Below are 19,921 nucleotides of genomic sequence, written 5' to 3'. Positions count from 1 at the left end.
CTATATATATATATATATATATATATATATATATTATTGCACTAAGAAGGAATATTCAAACTACTTTAGCCTGTATAGCATGGCTAATACTCCACCAGTTAAAGTAGATACCAAATAACTGGGGCAGGATCCCTGAAAATTCCCTCACTGAACCAGGCATTATCTGGAGTGGAGAGTGGCCCAAGGGGTTCTGGTAGAGAGACTGGGAGGCCAGGGTGATAGGATGGGATTTTGGGGGGGAGGGTGGTAGCACTTGAGAGGGAGGTTCAAGACAGTAGCTACTTACTAAACCAATTCAGAAGCACATCAATGTTTTGACAACATGTCCAGCTCTATCAGTGCATTCTACTTGAATAACATATTTGTTGACTTACTCATAAGTTAAAATCAAAATTCTTAAAACATAACAGGAAAATTTTCTTCCTATGCTATGTTATCTAATTCACCTGGGAATAGGCAAAGCTCATATGAAGAAAACCTCAATTCTGGGGGCTGGGGGATCCACTTCAAAGCCTCACCCAAATGACTGGAAAGTTGAGGCTTGGCTGTTGGCTGGAAACTTCATCAGGGCTGTGGATGAGGGCCTTGGTTCTTCTCCATCTGGGCCTCTCCTTAAGCTGCTTGAGCTTCCTTACAGCATGGTGGTTGGGTTCCAAGAGAACAAGGAGGTGGCCTTTTATAATCGAAGAAGTCACACAGTGTCCCTTCATTATAGTCTATTGGGCAGAGCAGTCCCAAGGGCTCACCCAGTTTTTAGGGGAGGGGACTTACACTCCACCCCTCCTGGGGAGGGGTGTCAAGGTCGTACTATAAGAAGAGCATATGGCAAGGAAAACACGGGAGGAAATACAATATGCCACAACACACTTCTGCTGTGTCTGTGACATCTATAGTCCATGCTGGCCTGGGTTCCAAAGGTCTCTTCTCCACAGATTAGCTAGCATTACTGAAAGACTGGAGGAAGAAGGGAAAAGTTAAAAATGTATAGGCAACCAAAGGAAGAAATAAAGCAAATATTTGTGGAGCTCCTACTTAACAACGTGGCAGGCATTGTGCTAGGTGCTTCTCATAGATCTTTTTTTTAATTTCAAGATTTCAAGATCTTTGTTAATCTTCCCCACAGCTGTGTGAGGTAGGTACTATCATTACCACTTCACAGAAGAGGTATTTAGCAACTTGTCCAGCTACACAGCCAGTAACCGATAGCCAGGATGGTCATACTGGGCCGCTCGACTTCAAGGACCATGTTCTTGCCACTATACTGTGCCTCAGAGTGTAGGACATAAATACATTCTGTAAAATGTCGCTATGTAGTTCGTTTTGTTTCTTCTTCTGCATATATAAAAGATCTCCTTTTACCTCTCAGAAGGGTTAGAGTAAAATATGGCAAATAGTAGAAATGTATAAATGGGCTTCTTGTTTTTCCAAATAACTGACAAAGTCTTCTCAAGGAGCACATTAGGTAACTTCCTTTTCAATTAATGCCTGAGCTATCATTTGTCCATGTAGGAATGTAGAAATTACTAGCTGGGGGATTGTATAAGAAACCCTTACTGCTTATTAAGCTAATTATATTATAAGGTAATGTAAATGTTAAGACATATAGCGGAATTCAGCATGGGAGTTTATTAAGTACAAAATGATGGGTACATCGTGATACAAGTGAAGTCCCATGAAGTTTTGCATAAATGTACTTTTGGAATATGTATTAATATATTTTTTAAGGATTTATTTAATTTGAGAGAGAGAGACAGAAAACATTTGCACCTGGGGTTGGGGGGAAGGGCAGAGGGAGAGGGAGAAGGAGAGAAGCAGACTCCGCACTAAGCATGGAGCCTGCTGCAGGCCTGGATCCCACAACCCTGAGATCATGACCTGAGCTGAAATTAAGAGTCAGACGCTCAACTGACTGAGCCACCCAGGCACCTCTGGAATACGTATGATTATTAAATATACCATGGGACTCCCTGTTTAAAGAAAATGTACGTTTCTGTCATTGCAGCAGGGATTTCTCTATAGTGGGGCACAGATAATGGAGTTCATCATAATTAGAACTCCCCGGTCATTAACCAGCCATGTTTAATCTGGGCATAAGGATCCCTGCTGCAATGGTTAGGGAGGTTTTCACTGAGATACCTGTTTATAATAAGATCTGGCATAGGTGATGGAGGGGATAGGAATGCCCCTCTTCTACCTGGTGCAAATGCAAATACCCAAAGGAGAACTGAAAGACAGAGACTGAAAGGATGATACGTATTTTACCATATTGTTAACCAAGCATAGATGCAATTCAACCAAACACAATATGTCATCAATATATGGGGCTACTGAGAAGCTTTTGACACTGACTTGGAAATGCAATTTCTTACTGAGGCCTACTCTTTAAAATGAACAAATGATTGTGTAGAATAGAAACATACTAAGTCACCTGAAGGAAACAGAATGGCTTCCAGGCCAGTAGGGCTCTGCAGTGATTTAGTATTTTAAGAAAACACTGCATCCATCAGAATTTAGGTAGCATTGAAAACAAACAAAAATGGAGTCACTGAGGCAAATGTTGGTTGGGTCTATCTGATCATTCATTGCCCAGGAGAAGGAAGCCTTAGTGGTATGAACACTATGGACCATTTTAGACGGCATGGTCCTAGTCATTCATTCACTGAACTTTCTCAAGTGCCTACCTGGCCAGGCATTATCCTACATGCCGGGAATATGGAAGTGAATAAGTCAAAATCCTCATGAAGTTTACATTCTAATGGGGAAGGCAGTCAATACAAAAAAATAAACACACATACTAATAACATGAGGTCTGTGCTTCAAAAAAAGCTTCACAGGGTAGGAAGACAGTGAAGGAGGGAGGTGATGGGAAAGGAATATGGTATTATTTTATATGGAAAGGTCACGAAAGGCCTATCTGAGGAGGTGACATTAAGGCAGAGATATTCAAATGAATTGAGGTGAACCACATGAAGATTAGCGGGGAAGAGAGCTCTAAGTAAACAGAACAGCAAGTAGAAAGCTCAGAGGTCCGAGTGAACCTGTATGTTCAAGGAACAGAAAGGCCAGTTTGGGGACTCATTAGCGCCTTTGCCAAATGTTCTGGTTCTCTCTCCTTTCAGGCACAAGGTAAGATTGCATTAATTGGTTCTCCTGTGGATGGGTAGGACTATGTGACATATTTTGGACAGTGAGGCATGAGCCGAAATGACATGTGCCATTCAAGGGCAGAGCCAGCAGGCTGTCCAGAGCTCTTTTTTTCTCACTCTGCCATGATGATTGGTAATACAACAGAGAGGACTGCTCCATCAACCACAATCTAAGAGCGAGGAAGACAAGGTGGCCAAGGTCCCTGGCTGACCCTTAAAAGACATAAATGTGAACAAGAAATAAATTTGTATTGTGCCAAGCGTCTGAGATTTGGAGTTGTCACCTCAGTATGGCATCACGTGTCCTGACCAACACAGTCAGTGTAACTGGTGAGGAGAAAGCTAGAGGGAGGGAGGTAGGAGACGTCATCTAAAGGATAAGCAGTGGCCAGATCGTGCAGAGCCTTGTAGGTTATGATACATTTGGGTTTCATTCTGTGTGAGAGAAAAACTCCAGAGACTTTCGAGCAGGGGAATGACATGATGATTTGCATTTAAAAAGAATCATTCAGTCATGTAGGGGAAGTCCTTATTCGTGGGAAATACATAGTGAGATATTTAGGGATAAAGTATAATGTCCTCAACTCATTTTCAGTTAATGGTTCAGGAAAAATGTGTTTGTGTGTGAGGCTGCGTGCACATGAACAAGGGGTAAAATGGTAATTGGTAAATCTAGATGAAGGGTATGTAGGTGTTCATTGCAGGCTTTTTCAACTTTTTTGTGGGTTTAAAAATTTTTAAATAGGGGACCTTGGGTGGCTCAGTTGGTTGAGCGTCTGACTCTTGACTTTAGCTCAGGTCATGATCTGGGGGTTCTGGGATGGAGCCCCGCGTGGGGCTCTGGCCTCAGCAGGGAGTCTGCTTCAGATTCTCTCTACCTCTTGTCTGCCCCTTCTCAGCTATGCACTCTCTCTCTCAAATAAATAAATCTTAAAAAAAATATTTTTAGGGGCACCTGGGTGGCTCAGTCGTCAAGCATCTGCCTTCAGCTCAGGTCATGGTCCCAGGGTCCTGGGATCAAGCCCCGCATTGGGCTCCCTGCTCGGCAGGAAGCCTGCTTCTCCCTCTGCTACTCCCCCTGCTTGTGTTCCTTCTCTCGCTGTGTCTCTCTCTTTCCAATAAATAAATAAAATCTTAAAATTTTTTTTTTAAATCACTCTAGAGAAGTACAAGATGGGATAGAAGCAAAGGCCATAGGAGGGCTGCTGCAGATAAGAGATGAGGTGATTTGGGCTGGAACAACAATTCTGAGAAATGGGTGGATCTGAAATCTAATTTATACGTGGGGCCAGAAGGACTTGTTAATAGATTGGCTATGGGATGCAAAGTAAAGTTTAGAGTCAATGTGTCTCTTTAGGTTTTTGTCTTGAGCGTGTGGGAGAGATGCCATTTACTGAGATGGGACAACAGGGGAGAGCCAGCTTTAGGGGTTGGGAAATAACAGTTCTTTTCTGGACAAGTTAAGGGTGAGTCTCTGAGTAGAGACTGGGTTGGCAGTTCAGTGAGTGAGCTGGGGCTTCAGAGAAGTTGGCTGGAAGAATAAAATTTGGATGTAGTGGTATAAAATCAGCATGTAGTAGTATACTGAGAAATCCCCTCTCTACCTCTTCCCAATGCATGTTGTGCCCCTACCCCCAATTACTGCCCCTACCCCTCTTAGTTTGTGCATTCACTTAGAGTTTAGGTTGCTACCAATTTACTACAAAGCTGCATTGAATAACTACAACGTGATAGAGAGAGGTGGTTCCTAAGCTGTAGGGTTTTTTTCTCTGCTGGCCCTGATAACAGGAAAGACATAGTCTATTCCTTTTGAGAGGGGGTAAACAATATCTGATAAAAGTTGAGGCTCAAATTGCATTCCTCTTTCCTTCCCTTCGTCTGAAACATGGATACTACGGCACTCCACTTCCGGTCTAATACAATTAAATAGCTCCCCTGGCTAAAGTAGTCAGGGCTAGTCAACAATCTAATACCTATTGTTTGGAGAATAAAAATAGCTTGTGCTGTCCCAATGGAAAAAAAAAATCAGGAGATTCATAAAAGTTATTGGTGAAATGTATTTGTGGGAGGTAGTCATGTAACCTCAGAACACAACAATAAAAAACTCAGTTGAAAAATTAATGCATATTTGTCCCTTTCCCCCTTCCATGGTGTGGTCGGTTATAGCAAAATAGCTGCCTCAATATATCTCATCCCACATGCTCTTTTAATAATGTGACATTGACACTCTTCCCATTGAGTCGTGGGGCCCATGTTCCCTCTCCTTGAACTTCAGCTGACCTTTGTGACTGCCTGAACCAACAGAATACAGTGGATGCTGTCCGCTAAGGCTGGGCAACTCCCACGCCCGTAAGAGGTAATAATAGAGTAGTTCAAATCTGTTAAGTTTTGAGGTTATTCATTATGCAGCAACAAAAACAGGAACATGGTTTTGACTTTTAATCATCCTTACATTTTCTTTGGTATTCAGATTTTATAGTAATTTTGTCTGTTCTTGTGGCAAGTCACTTTAAATCCTTTGTGGAAGAGGGTTTAAGTACAATGTAATCAAATTTTTTTAAGTGCTCTTCTGGGGGCACCTGACTGGCTCAGTTGGTTAAGCGTCTGCCTTCGGCTCAGGTCATGATCTCAGGGTCCTGGGATGGAGCCCCGCATCGGGCTCCCTGCTCGGCAGGAAGCCTGCTTCTCCCTCTCCCTCTGCTGCTCCCCCTGCTTGTGCTCTTGCTGTCAAATAAATAAATAAAATCTTTAAAAAAAAATAAAGTGCTCTTTTGTCTAACTTGGTGATGTAAACTCCCTGGTGTTATTCTGTAAATGATAAAGATAACTCATGAAAGCTCTATCACCACTTCTAAGGAATTTTTTTAAAAAAGAGATTAGAAGAAATTTAAAAGAGAAAAAATTGCTTTGGGTGGACCTATTCTACATTTTCTGCTCTTTCTCCCCCAAAACATATTCTTTCCCATGAAACTTTGATGGAAATAATTATGACCTCATCTATGAGGATCAAATGACTAATTCAGTCAACAAATAGTTCTTCAATCGACATTTACTGGCTATTATGTGCTAGATATTAGACCAGGTGCCAAACATACAAAGACCCAGGCCCAGTTTACAAAGGGACTTCTGGGCTCCTGATTACTTATAGTTAATAAAATGTGTATCATATGCAAGGTCATATGTCTGGGCATGTCTGGAAGTCTTTGAATGCCTTCAGTGATGGAGAAGTATTTAAAATAACAACAACAAAATAAAGCAAAACTATCAAATGATCTGGCAGGAAGTTTAAAAAGTGAATGGAAAAAATTGTACAGCAATTTACAGTAGGTTCATACATCTATGAATTTGGTCTAAGAAACAGCTAATTGGGGCACCTGCATGGCTCAGTCAGTTAAGCGGCTGACTCTTGATCTCAGCTCTTGATCTAGGGGTTGTGAGTTCAAGCCCCATGTTGGGCTCCATGCTGGGTGTGGCGCCTCCTTAAAACCAAAACAAAACAAAACAAAAACCCAGAGCTAATTTATTCTCCCCATAATCACAGAAATGAAATAATATTATTATGTTAACCTTAAAAATGAAATTACAGTTAATGTAAAAGATCATGAGATACCACATGATAATATGTCAGTTTTTTTAAGATGTTACAGTTTCTTAATGTCATTCTTTTTTTTTTTAAAGATTTTATTTATTTATTTATTTGACAGAGAAAGACACAGTGACAGAGGGAACACAAGCAGGGGCAGTGGGAGAGGGAGAAGCAGGCTTCCCGCGGAGCAAGGAGCCCAAAGCGGGGCTCCATCCCAGGACCCTGGGATCATGACCTGAGCCGAAGGCAGACGCTTAACGACTGAGCCACACAGGTGCCCCGTCATTCTTAATGACATTCTTAGTCACCATTTTTTCAAGTTTTACTGTAATTAGAATTTTCAAATCTGGTTTCCTAAATTTAATCTCAATCCAAGTAGTGTCACATCCATTAACTTTTCAGGAAAGGGGCATGAAGGCAGGAACCACAGCTCTTTACCACTGTGTCTTCATCTGGCACATAGTAGGCACTCATTTAGAATTTGTTGAATTTGTGGGGCACCTGGGTGGTGCAGTTGGTTAAGCCTGGACTCCGGTTTCAGCTCAGGTTGTGATGTCAGGCTCCTGAGATCCAGCCTAGTGACAAGCCCCAAGCTCAGGGTGGAGTCGGCTTCAGACTCACTCCCTTTCCCTCTGCTCCTTTACCCCGCGCTCTCTCTCTCTAAAATAAATAAGTGAATCTAAACAACAACAACAAAACAAAGAATTTGTAAACTGGCAACATGTATTTAAGAGAACGGATTAAAGGCAGCAGTTTTCTACAACAGGTGCGTCTGAATACTTGGTACAAACAGAGCCGTGTTTGGGTGTTGCAGAGAATTACTAAAAGCATAAGACACTGTCCTTCTCTACAGATAGATGCACAGTGATACATGCACTTATAAACCTTTAAAATAAAGTATAAATATTGTAAAATTCACATTAGAAATAAAGAATTTTTGGCGCGTCGCAGCGTCTCGGGCGGCGGGAGGAGCGGCAGCGGCCCGTCAGCCCGGCTTCGCGAAAGCTCCGGGGCGCCCCCGCCCGCTCGCACCCGGCCCGCGCCCGCCCCGCCGCCGCCACGGCGCCCACGAGGATGGTCAGCTCCGCCGACAGGGCGGCGAAGGAGGAGCCCCAGAGGAGGTGGGCGAGGTTGTCAGCTAAACCTGCTCCTGCAAAAGTGGACACGACGCCAAAAAAAGGCGGCAAAAAAGGTAGGCTCCAAACTGAGGGAGACCGCAGTGTCTGGGAACTGCTGCAGCGCTACTCGACAGGTGACTTTTTTCCTAATGAAAAGCCATCCCCAGAGACTCTAAGGTCTTGTGACGCTGTCAGTGACTAAGATCGTGACTGTGAAAGTCTCAGTCAGATGTCATACTTGACTGAAACGTAGAAATCTTCTATTTTCCTATTTACATTTTATAATAATAGCAGCGACCGATTTTTGTTTTCTGGCCTGGGTAAAAAAAAAAAGATATGGTCATACTGGTTTTTTACCGGAATATAACGTGCCACATTCATTGTGCTGCAGAATGTGAAAGACTTAAGAAGACTGAAAATACTAGTAAGTCTAGCTTGCAAAGGAAATGCAGTCTTGCGCTGTGTACATCATGGTTAGTGCTTGCCGGTTCCTTGCATACTTGTGCTTATTACTCTTGACGGTCTTGACGGTAACCTCAAAGCCACGGTTGAGGCCCGAGAAAGGGAATGTGTAGGTTTTTGCTGATAAAAGTTCTCAAGCCAGGGTGCAGGGAATCCTGTGTGCAAGGATACAAGACTTGTGTTCTCTGAGAACATAATGCTGTGTGTTGTGTTGTTTTGCAACTATATATAAAGGAGTAATTATATCCTTTTGCCCTAAGAAACTCTGAATTAACCCTAAACTACGTTATAATTGTTTCCCTGGAATAGATTCATGACTGCATTGTTCAAATTGAAGGTTACTGGAATGAAGCTGTTCTTGAATCTATGCAATGTTTGAAAAGTTGGGAAAGCAAAGTATATGTTAATCATTATAACTTTGATTTAGGGTGTAGCATTGAAACCACCCTCTGCAAAGCTGTCACCATCTTCAGGGGAAATTCACGGTATGATTAGTTTCTGAGGACTCAAAACTTAAGTGAGAGTTTGGTGTTAGACCCCTTTTCTAAAAGTATAGGTGGAAGCTTAGCACTGCATAATCAATTCTTTATTTAAATGTTGTACAGAAATGAATGTAAAAGTCTCAAACTTTTTTTAGTAGAAAGTTCTATTTTTTTTAAGTATTCCAAGAAGGTATAAGCATAGTAATGTTAACTTAGTATTTCTCACAACAGAAGATAAAACAACTCGGTATAAAAAGTTAAGTAAAACAGGAACTTTCATGAAGGCCAAAAAAATAGTTTATCTTGTTGCATAATGATGTAGCGAGGCACTATTATTACCCATCTTTGATTTTTTTTTATAAACCAATTGGCTGAAGCACTAAAAAAAAAAAAGAATTTTCAAACTATTTATTACTATTGAACTCTGAACTGTATGCACCAAATACAAGAAAAGCCAGCATATACATGAATGATTTTTACAAGCTCTTAGGGGACGGGAGAAAATGATAGTATGCATTTCATAACCTTTCTGAAACTAACTTTTAACTACAGAAATGAACATAAGTTTACAGTGCACAAAGTCACATTTCCGGTTACAGAGTCAGTGGTGTATGGATAGTGAAAAAACATATCCAGGCTTTTCCACCTAAAACAGATATAAATAAGGGGACATATAAAAGTAAAAACTAATTTATATGCTTGAGGGAAAAAAAGTCAAGACTTCTATTCATTGCTTTAGAAATTATGTGTAGAGAAAATAATTTTAAATGAAGCAAATACTGTATTTTATATTTTAAACCATTAAAATAGGATGACATCTGAAGACCCCATCCAAATCTCAGATTAAATGATTCTATGAACTAAATAAATACAGAAAGGTGAGGACAGATGAAGAGAGTGAAAAAAGGGAAAAGTAAAAAGGAGCTATAAAGAAACACCCTTCCACAGACACATGAACTAACAGAGCGCAGACAGGCACCCGGAAGGGGAAAACACACTTAGTCAGATCTTGGCTTCCCCTATGTGGAAGGCTCCCTCCCCAGAATTGTTCCGTAATGTTTTCTAGTATTTGTGTCTGAACGTCTGCTAGCCTCTTAGTGTACTTCTAAAGACTTTTTAAGTTTTGATGTTTTCCTAACTAGACTGAATTGATTTGAGAATCAGTTGTCACATCCTTCTTCATTGCTTGAGTTGAATTAAAATTTTGGTTAACAAAAAACTTCCAATTTTATACTTCCTCTTCTGAATCTTGATCATACATTTCCTGAGGCTGTCTCTTAATATTGATTACCAAATCAATGGTTAAAATTTTTGTTAAACACTGAAGAACTGAAGTTAGTAACTGGTATTTACCAGCTACTGATTCCAAACCTGTCTGACTGCTCACCATGGGTTGACTGGTTTGCAGTGCATGGAGCGTTCTTACATATATTTGTGGAAAGCTATACTTTCCCTTCTTAGACTTATACAGGATTTTGGGAACGCCTAAAAGAGCATTAGCTATTATCATGCTAACTATGGTTTCTTCTGATTGCTGACATTTTCTGGCATGGTTAAGAAGATAGTAATGTAACAGGATCTCAAAATTACCACCCACTGGCAAAACACAACCTGCTGGTAGAGTGGAGCAGCAGTAACTCTGGGAAGTACACATCTCCAGGGACTTCTCTCTCACTGGCAACATGCTTCCCTTTCTAGCCATTTTTGTGACTTGTAAATTTTCATAAGAAATTTCTATTCCAGTGTTTTCTGCTATTGAATTAGCAGAATTACTCTCTATAAATGGTTCACTGTCATCAATTATCCTGGTTTTGGTTGGAGGTAAACATCTCAGTGTTTCATCTGTCTGGTATGTATCTGTTGGTGTCACTTTTGGTGTTGAATATGGAATACAGGTTTCTAATTCTACATTTGGAACTACCAAATTTGAATACACTTTTAAATATGTTTGAGTTTTTGCCAGTTTACCTTTGTTCTTTACAACTGTGCCCTGATATGGCCTTTGTATTAAGCCACTAACAATTTCTGGCAATGGATTACTTTCTCTGCTAGTCTTGTAAGTAGGAGGACTTGATGTATGATTTTGATCACTGGTTCGTATCATGTAATTTAGATCAAGATCTTTAAATAACTGTCGAAGCATTTTAAATGCTCCATGTAAAGCATCTTCATGTTGTTCAACAAGACCCTGCACTGGTCCACAAAGAACTATACAGTGTGGTATAAATGAACATGTGCTAATCAAGCCAAGATGAACATACCTTTTGGATCTCAAGATAAGGGGCTTACAAAATTTCACCAAAGCAGTGTTACAGATTTCATACTGTGCAGAGGCCTGTGCTAGTACAAAAGGAGAAAGACCGATGATCCTCTGGATAAGAGAAACTTCTTCAGGTGATAAACACTCTACCACTGATATGCCATTCAGTCCTGCATAATAAATAACTAAGTCCGGTTGTTTCACACTAGACAGGAGCAATTTTACATTCTGACTCTGTAAATGTTTCATTATTGCTTTTGTCTTTTCCATAATCCAAAACTGAGAGGTGTGAAACTGTGCTTCTGAATTTAGAATAAACTCTGATCCAGAAGTTGAAAAAAGAGGCTGAATGGTTTCTGTTACTATCACTATTCTTATGTCACCATCTGCTGGACAGTATACAGAAAAGTCTCTGTGAAGCACAAGCCCAGCTACGATCCTGGAATCTGAGACAGGAAGGCCAGTGACACCAACATTCAACTCTACAAAATAGTCATCCACTAAGTCAAATACTTCTTCAAACCCACTTTCACAAGCCATACTCTTGAAAAAGTAGTTACACGTCAGTTGTGAAATAAAGCTGTGATTATTTCTCCCCACTCTTCCACAAAAGTATGCTTCTAAGAGCAGCTCTAAAGAGCTCCTGCACAGTGTTCTCTCTTTAGTGGATGAAGAAAAGACGGACAAAAAGTGTTTACTTAAGTAGTGGTCCATAATATAATCTAATATTTGTGTCTGAAACGTTAGAAGAGCTTGAGAAATAAATTTCCACTGACAACAGTTTTTCCAATGCCTTCTATGGGTTTGAATATTTTTGGAAATCAAAGAATCCTGTTCTTTGTCTGTGATTGTATGAAGTCCTCTGAGTAAATGACAAAGAAAGATAATAAACGTTTTAGCACCATCTCCTGTTTTTCTTAGATGACTGGAAACACACGCCACCACCATCCTGTACAAAAAAAGAAATAAAGCAACTCAGATTTTCAGAAGACTGCCTTCACACATGTAAATCAAGTTGAAACCATGGTTTCACAACCAAAGTCATAAAAGACTTTTATGACTGATGTTTTTAGTTTTAGTTTTTACAAAGTTTTACTTTGTTTTATTTCAAGATTCTGGGGTTGGGTGGAGCGAGGAGTAGGGAAACAAATGTTCTTGGGTGTTTGGTAAGATTTGATTTCCAAAAGAACATTCCACTGGACGGCGCTCGAATCCTACGCATACTGGTTTCGTCCAAGGTGAGTCTTCCCAGGAGCACAAGGTAAGGGTTCAGGGAGATGGCCCGAGGTGCCCAGCTCTGGGTAGGAGAGTGGGACAATAGTACCTGGCCATGGGACGCTCTAACGAGCTGGAACGTGGGACGCCGGTACCTGGCTATGGGATGCTCTAAGTGCAGCGCCTCCAGGAGGCAGCCTCCATCCCGGCTGATCAGCACCTCCCCGGTGGGCTTCGTACACAGAACTTGCCGCCCCTCGGGCCCCACGCAGCAGCTCACGATGGTCTCCAGCACTTCCGCCACCTGCAACGCCACCTTTGCAGACCCCACGGCAGCCATACCATGTAAAGTTCGAGAGTCTTCCGGCCACGGATGGGCGAGCACCAGCACGGCCAGGAAGGAGTGAGGCGAAGCGGCCGGAAGCGGAAGGGGCGGGGAGGAGGCCGCGCGCCGGAGCAGCGGGGCCTCGTTCCCCGGGCCTCGTTTCCCCAGCGCCCACTAACGGGGTAGTCCGGTACCGTGCCACCTGGGACTGGCGTTCCGGTAGTCCGCGAAGCTGGGAAAGAGGTCAGGACTTCTCAGGATCCGTTCCTGGACCGGAAACTGCCAGCCCTTCCCCAGCTCCCTGGGTGAATTTATTCCCAGCAGTGGCTTCCGCTGCCACCAAATCTGTCGCCCAGAAAACGTCCTTCCTCTAGAGAAGTCCGCACGCTTAGGGAAGCCTATGCGTAGGAGGGAATGGGTCCCGCGGGTGGAACCGGGTTCGTGCCCCACCTCTGACAAAACCTCTGCGTTGGACTCAGGAGTATTCTGTCCACAGTATCATAGGTTGCTCTAACCATCACAAAAACAGCTTCGGGATGCGGGACAGCAGCAAGCTTTATGCTTTCCGCAGAAGACTTCGCCACATTTCCCGGGCACGGATATCACTATGAAACCCCCAGCCACCACAGTTTACATTTTCTTTAGCAGAGGGGACAGATGTGAAAACTTAGCTACATTGGCGATCACTAGTATGCTTTAAAAACAGTGGCCTAAGATTGCTGGATACAAATGCATAAGAAAACAGGCAAAAAACCCATAATGTTTCAAATATTAAAACACATTTTCTCTTAAGGATGAAATGGTTAACAGTACGGCTTAAGATTTAGACCTCGGTTTCCTCTGACACTTGTGACATAAACTCTTTCATCTCCACTTTTCTTACCTTAAAAAATGGAGATAATATATAAAGGAAAAATCTCAAGGTTTTGCAGAGTGAGAATGTTTGCAAAGAACTTTTTTTGCATGGTGCCTGGCATATATACTAAGCACTCAACAGTCAAATATTTACAGTACACCCCCCAAATTACTGTGATATTCACTAGTGTATGGACCACTCTCTCTACAAGAAAAGGATTATTTTGTAAAAGTGCAGAAGAGCCAATTAGGATGATAGCACAACACGGGACACCTATGAGAGTGCAGTCAATATTAGTTAAGAAAAGTACTTACCTTGTAGATTTGTCATTGAGGTTCAACAATGAGGGGCTGTTCTCCTTACCTTATTCCTACGCATAGGGCAGGGGAAACCTGTAAGCCCTCCTTTCCCTCCCTCCACCCTGCCCCACCCAATTAATAAGACAGAACCAACGGACTATTAGGCAGAAGCAAGTAGACACTGAGGACAGAGCAAGAATGGAAGAGGAGGAGGATGAAGGAAAAGAAAACCAGACAGGAATGATTTGAAACTCACCTGATGTTGACTCAGTATGGACTAAGTGATTTGAGAGGAAAATCTTTTTATATAGGTTCTGTATATATAATTGTTTAATAATAAGTTTTTTTCTGGTTCTACCCATCACAAAACAGTGGTGGATATAGCTATGGTATACCAATTGGAGCAGTGGATTACTCCAAACTTTTAAAAAGTAAAGTGCTACCATCAGGGTTTACCATTTAAGTGTACCGTGGAAGGAGAATCGACATGGAAGTCAGACATGGATTTAAACTTTTGCTTGCCATCACTCTTACTGCATAGCTTCTGGAATCATTTAACTTCTCTAAGTCTCAGATTCTTTATTTATAAAGGTGGGTTAACTTCCACTTACCGTAAGGTTATGATGAGTACTTAAGAAGAATGAATATAAAGCACCAAGGAAAGCATACATTAGGGTTTCTAACTATTAAATCCTTCCCAGCCCTTCACCATCCTTCACAACTACCCCTACAAAAAAGATTTTTTTTTTTAATTTAAACACTAGGATGAAGTTAGTCACATGTTATATTCAAAGTCATTTGATCAGTTTGCTCTTTTTAAGAATTTTATTCAGAATGCCTACCTGTAGAAGTTAGCATAATTTTACAGATTAGAAAAATTCGATTCTTTTGTCTCTGCAAACATTTATAGTAGGTTACGAATAACAGATTAGAAATGTAATACATTACAAAACAGTTGCCTATGACTAGATATCTGTACATCTACTATGCACCTTAGAGAAAGGATTTGACAGTGTGCTGTACTTACACTGCAGATAACATACTTTTATTCTATTATACAAAACTGACCAGTGGTAGTGTTTGAATTTATAAATGGCCATTCAACAGGATATTTAACTTAGACGTATATTTAGCATGCTAAAAAGTGAAAAAATTTTCAACTGAAGTTCTGTGGCTCAAATGTTTCACGGCATATTTTTAAATAAATTTCATTATTGTAATACTAAAATAATTTTACATGAAAAATGCAAAAAGATAAAATTTTCTAAACATTTTAGAAAGTATATTCACATTCATTTTGTCATGGGTTTCTTGTGTTTCTTCTAAATATGTTAATCATATTAAAGAGACACTGGTCCTATACAATTTTAACAGTCCATCTTCAATTAAAAACTGTAACAAAACAAACAGTATGTTAAAGAGTAACAAAACCTAACTTAAATATACCAAATTCACACACTGTATGTAAACAAAATGAAACCAAATTACATAATAGTGGCAGGTTATACATTTTAAAGAATTTCTTTTTCCATGTAGTCAAATGAGATAGAAGTTAAAATGTAAACTTAGTGATTTGTATGGTGTTACCCCTTATTGGTTCAAATTGGAAAATTTGGTATAAATGCTAATATTAGTATTTTATTTCTGTACATTTAACATAATTCAAAATAATCTACAGCATCATGTATGGCTCATCGATATTGCCATCATCACTGTGTATCAACCAAAAAAACCCAAAAATATATTCATTACTCATTAGAAATGCTAAACACTGGAAAAAATGAAATTTTATACATTTGTTTTCTTAAATATTTGACTAAGATATTCTTCAAAAAGTTAAAACTGCCTTCTACAGAATTTTATGTGTAAATGGCACAAGTTGACACCCAAAACAGTGTGAATTCCATCAAAAAGGCACTGTTTACAATACTCAGAATAATCTGACGAGTCTACTTCAATGATGTCTGAGAGTGAATATATTTGAAATAGTTAAATAGACAAACCCTTATAAAAGTACAGCATTACTGTTTAAATATGCTATAGCTATATAAAAGGAAATAAAATGACATAGAGAAAAGACCCTTTATGACAAGCCTATAAACACTTTGAATCATATTGGAGAGTCCTGTAACACAAAAATAACAAAAAGTATTTTCTTAAAGGCACAAAAGCATGAATACTAAATGAGTGTTGTATTTTACAAGGCCAACTTTTTCAATGGAATGGTAACAAAGATTACACTGTACCTTTATAACTGATACAAAAGAGTACTAACATGAAATACAAGTAAAATATCTATTGCTGAAACTTACTTGTTTCACATGCCCTATTTATTATCTATTCCTGGGCCAGCTACATCTCACTAAATGGTGGATAATTGAAGGCATAGTACATTTAATAACTAAAACAAATGCACATGTCAATAATTATTACTCATCTAAAGTTTTGTGTGAAAAAATAAAATTTTTGATCAAATGAAAAAAAGTGGTCATAAGATCTTAAATCCTAGAAACTATCATGAAGTTCTCAGACAACTGGGAACTGTAATCACAATTTTTATGAATCCATGTCTGAAGGAATATTAATCTCAGGTAGAGAACATTCAAAGTCAATTACATATATGGCTACATACAACGTTAATTATGTGTTTTAAAGGATTCACATACTAAGCCTAGTATAAACACTGATCTAAAACTAAGCCATCAATTCCTGAGTTTTGTGTTCAGTTCACAGGAAGGAACTCATACAACTAAAAGCATAAGAAGACTATCAGATTAGATATATGCTTTCAGTGTATAAAAAACAGTCATGAGTAACCCTGCTCTTTTTCATGAACTAGTTTTTAACTCGAGTAAAGAACGCAAAACATCTGCCTTAAAAAAAAGAAAATATTACCTTTCCAGTCTTGGAAGATACCTATACAAATAAAACACTATTTAGACCAAATGAAAATAACACACAAGTGGGTAAGACTAAAACCCCAAATGGGGTTTTACCAACAAAAAATTTTAAGTTTTCAGGGTTTAATGATGAAATGATTTTTGTGATCAGCCAATTTATATGATATAAATACTAATTTAAACCATAAAGAGGATCAAATTGTACAATATTTACAAAGTATCATCTATCAATGAATAGGCAGTTGAGCATAAAGCATTGGTAACAAAGTGAGGACAAAAATTATATTGACAAGTATGAAATACAAACAAACAGATCCCACCTGTTCTGTGTAGTCATTATTACACCTACATTTACACCAGGTATAGGTACATCTTACTTATATTTCAGTCAATAAAAAAATGTTTGCACATGTACATATGGAATACAGCATTATTTTGCCAAAACTACATGGGAAATGGCTCTTCTTAAAACGTAAGGCTACTTAAGATAGCTATATTAGGGGGAAAAAAAGCAGGCTCTTTTTCATCACTTTCAATTTTTGTAATTTAGCAATCATTCCTTGATTTGATATTTATCATGGCATAAACAACTGATTGTAACCTTGCTGGTATCTCACAGTCTCTTCTTAATCAAAGGCAAATGTAGCCAGAATAGTTATTCTGACTTTTATTTTCATTAATAGCCATTTTGAAATCTACACTTTCAGGATTCTGAGATATATCTTAGGACAACAGCTTAACTACATTTGCAAAAATTGCTTTGAGGATTGTAAATATTTATGACAAAAAGTAAAAATATTAACCCCCCCAAAAATTAGGAAAAAGTTTGCCTGAGCCTGAACAAAAAAAATCTTGACAAATTATGATTTTATCACAGAATGAAGTTGCTCAGAACAGAGGAGAATAAGGAATTGAACTTCAGAACTTGATTCTCTTCTCAAATGCTCAACTTATTGCACATTTTAAAGAAACCAATTTTAATGTACACATAAATGCTACCAAAGTATCTTTTCTTATCACCTTTCTCTTATTTGGCTTTTGAAATAAAATATTGGTTATAATTTTTTCTATTCTCTTTGTTCACTGAACACACTAGGGTCTAAACAAAAGCTAAAATACATTTTTCATAATGAAAAAAACATAAATTATCAGAATTTCATATGCTCTATAAACATCTCTAGAATTTGGCCTATGCTATTGGACCAATGGAGTTACAAAAAACAGAAATAAGAAAAAAGGACAGCAATAAATTTTGACCACACATTTTAAGCAAGTGCTTAAGGTGGTATTATACAGATATAAGAAAGATATAATGAACAGATCCAAATAGCTGCATACCAATTTTTATGTTGATATACACACACATACATTTATACCTGTATCTATAAATATTAAATTCTAGGGGTTAAAAAGAAATCATGTGAAACTTTTAAAAAAGCAATTTGCCATCTTGTCTCTCTCAGTACATCCATTTTGACTACACTTTTTTCTTGCTGTTTCTACGAAGACAATTGATCTGGGTGCTTTGGAAATGATTTTTTTTAAACAGGACAGTGATTTGAACTATTCATGTCTATTATGCCATCATTTCCCATTCTGTAATTCCTTAATGATAAAAGTCTTGTGCCTGTTTTATGAAGGAAATAGATTGCTATATATATTTCATAAGAATGTTAATGCTATATCTCAGAACATACTATAGAATACAAAGACTACTGTCAGGTATACATAAGACACAATTGTGTATACATGTGGATTTATCACACTCACATGTAAACACATTGTCACAAAAGCTAGAAATGTTCTGGTACTTAACACAAAGCTCACTTTAATAACCAATAGTTCTTATTTCAGGTTAAGGATAAAAGGTATGAAAGGTCAACACCTCTACATTTGTCTCTAAGATTTTTGTTTTAGAAATATTGTGACGTTTTAATAAAGACCAAAGCAATTTGAACATTTGGTCCCAGGTCAAATCTGATCATTCCAGTTCATTGATTCAACGGTAAGGAACTTCTACTTGAACATGAAATTTATTATGACTTGAAGCAAAATCAGGAGGAAAATGATGAAGTAGTCTTTTTGTTGCAGAAAATAATCCGTGGCAGGTGTGCTTGAAACTAAATGATTTCGAAGAGCCATAATATTTCTACAAAAATAAGAAAAAATAAATTTTATAATTATATGTCAAAAATGTCAGCATAGAACTCACAATTTGATATATGGGGCTTATTAGTAAAGTCTTAATTAACAGAACACTTAATTACATTATCTAAAGTAACTAGTTCAATCAATTACGACTACCTGAATAGGAAGCTGATTATCCTCTGTGAAGCCATTATTAGGCCTTGTCTAAATCTACATTCCACGTTATACAAATATATTACTCAATGATGTGCATTAAACATAATTATTAAAATCTGATGATATAAAAATATATCACCTTTCTATAACAGTGGTTTTAAAACAAAAATGGTGCTTTTTAAGTTGGCCTATTAAGGTTCTTCTAGCTTTACTTTAGGGAAGATAGCAGAGGTGGAGAAAAATCCAAAATTTTCCAGGAAAAAATAATACAACGGATTTCATGACATTCCTAACTTGAAAAATGCTACATAGGCACTTCATATGCTAACAAAATGTTAACTTAGTCATGAAATGAGCTTACACTATCCTCATGCCATCCTAAATGCTTTTGGCTAAAAACAAAAACTGATTAGTGAAGACATCCGACCCCACCCCCACCCCAACTTCTTCTATTAAAGTGTTTTACTAGTATAAAGAAACAAATGAACAGGTTCATTGATTTATAAAATCTAATTAAACTAGAAAACGAAAATTTTATATAAGGGCTGATGACATCAAGATGCAGAAGACATGCTCCCTCCTCTAAAGGAGCTCACGGTCCAGTGGGGGCAGCAGGGGTGAGGTAAGTAGACACTTACAATAACAACTCTGTAGTCTAGTAACTGCTCAAAAGCAGTTATGTATAGAGAACTGTACAAGGAAAGTGGAGAGATTAGTAACTCTACAGGGCAGGGTGAGTAATTAGAAATGGTACTAAAAGGGTGGTATTTGAATTATATTCTGAAGGATAAACAAGGATTTTCTTAATGGGCAGGGTGGGAGGAAGAGCAATTCAGTGTTGGCAAAGCTCCAAAGATGACACAGCAGCACAGTGTATTCTGGAGATGTGAGGAGTTTCACAGAACGAGAACATGGGACAGGTGTAGGGAATGGCAGGAGATGAGGCTATAAATGAAAACAGCAACTAA

At 38.7% G+C, this 19,921-nt stretch overlaps 2 protein-coding genes across 11 annotated transcripts in view; both read right to left on the bottom strand.

Moving 5' to 3' along the window:
- Positions 1-9,187: 9,187 nt before the first annotated feature.
- BBS10 (Bardet-Biedl syndrome 10) lies at positions 9,188-12,701 on the bottom strand. Of its 2 annotated transcripts, none has more exons than XM_025882785.2 (2): positions 12,425-12,701; positions 9,188-12,003 (listed from the first exon to the last, which is right to left on the bottom strand). In XM_025882785.2, the coding sequence occupies exons 1-2, from the start codon at positions 12,607-12,609 to the stop codon at positions 10,023-10,025; spliced, it is 2,166 nt and encodes a 721-aa protein (XP_025738570.2). In that variant the 5' UTR covers positions 12,610-12,701; the 3' UTR covers positions 9,188-10,022. The 2 variants fall into 2 exon arrangements, with proteins under 2 accessions (XP_025738570.2, XP_025738573.2); XM_025882788.2 differs by having other exon boundaries at positions 12,379-12,561.
- A 2,182-nt stretch (positions 12,702-14,883) lies between these two features.
- Positions 14,884-19,921, bottom strand: part of OSBPL8 (oxysterol binding protein like 8) — a 159,176-nt gene continuing 154,138 nt past the window's right edge. For all 9 annotated transcript variants that reach the window (XM_025882779.2, XM_025882780.2, XM_073900621.1 and 6 more), the window contains one exon: positions 14,884-18,798. In XM_025882779.2, coding sequence (XP_025738564.1) covers positions 18,666-18,798 — 133 coding nt within the window. In that variant the 3' untranslated portion in view covers positions 14,884-18,665. The remainder of the gene's footprint in view (positions 18,799-19,921) is intronic.

The sequence above is a fragment of the Callorhinus ursinus genome, unplaced genomic scaffold (genome assembly GCF_003265705.2).
Source record: "Callorhinus ursinus isolate GAN/ISIS: 27379988/994484 unplaced genomic scaffold, GSC_fseal_2.0 scaffold14, whole genome shotgun sequence".
NCBI lineage: Eukaryota > Metazoa > Chordata > Mammalia > Carnivora > Otariidae > Callorhinus > Callorhinus ursinus.
The sequence above is the reverse complement of the archived record's forward strand: the minus strand, read 5'-3'. Positions and strand labels throughout refer to the sequence as shown.

Bases quoted from the DNA above. Each gene is read 5' to 3' on its own strand.
- BBS10 (XM_025882785.2), bottom strand. From the start codon at position 12,609: ATGGCTGCCGTGGGGTCTGCAAAGGTGGCGTTGCAGGTGGCGGAAGTG. The intron at 12,004-12,424 runs GTACCGGCGTCC...TTTTTTGTACAG, and splicing joins TTAGAGCATCCCATAGCCAG to GATGGTGGTGGCGTGTGTTT.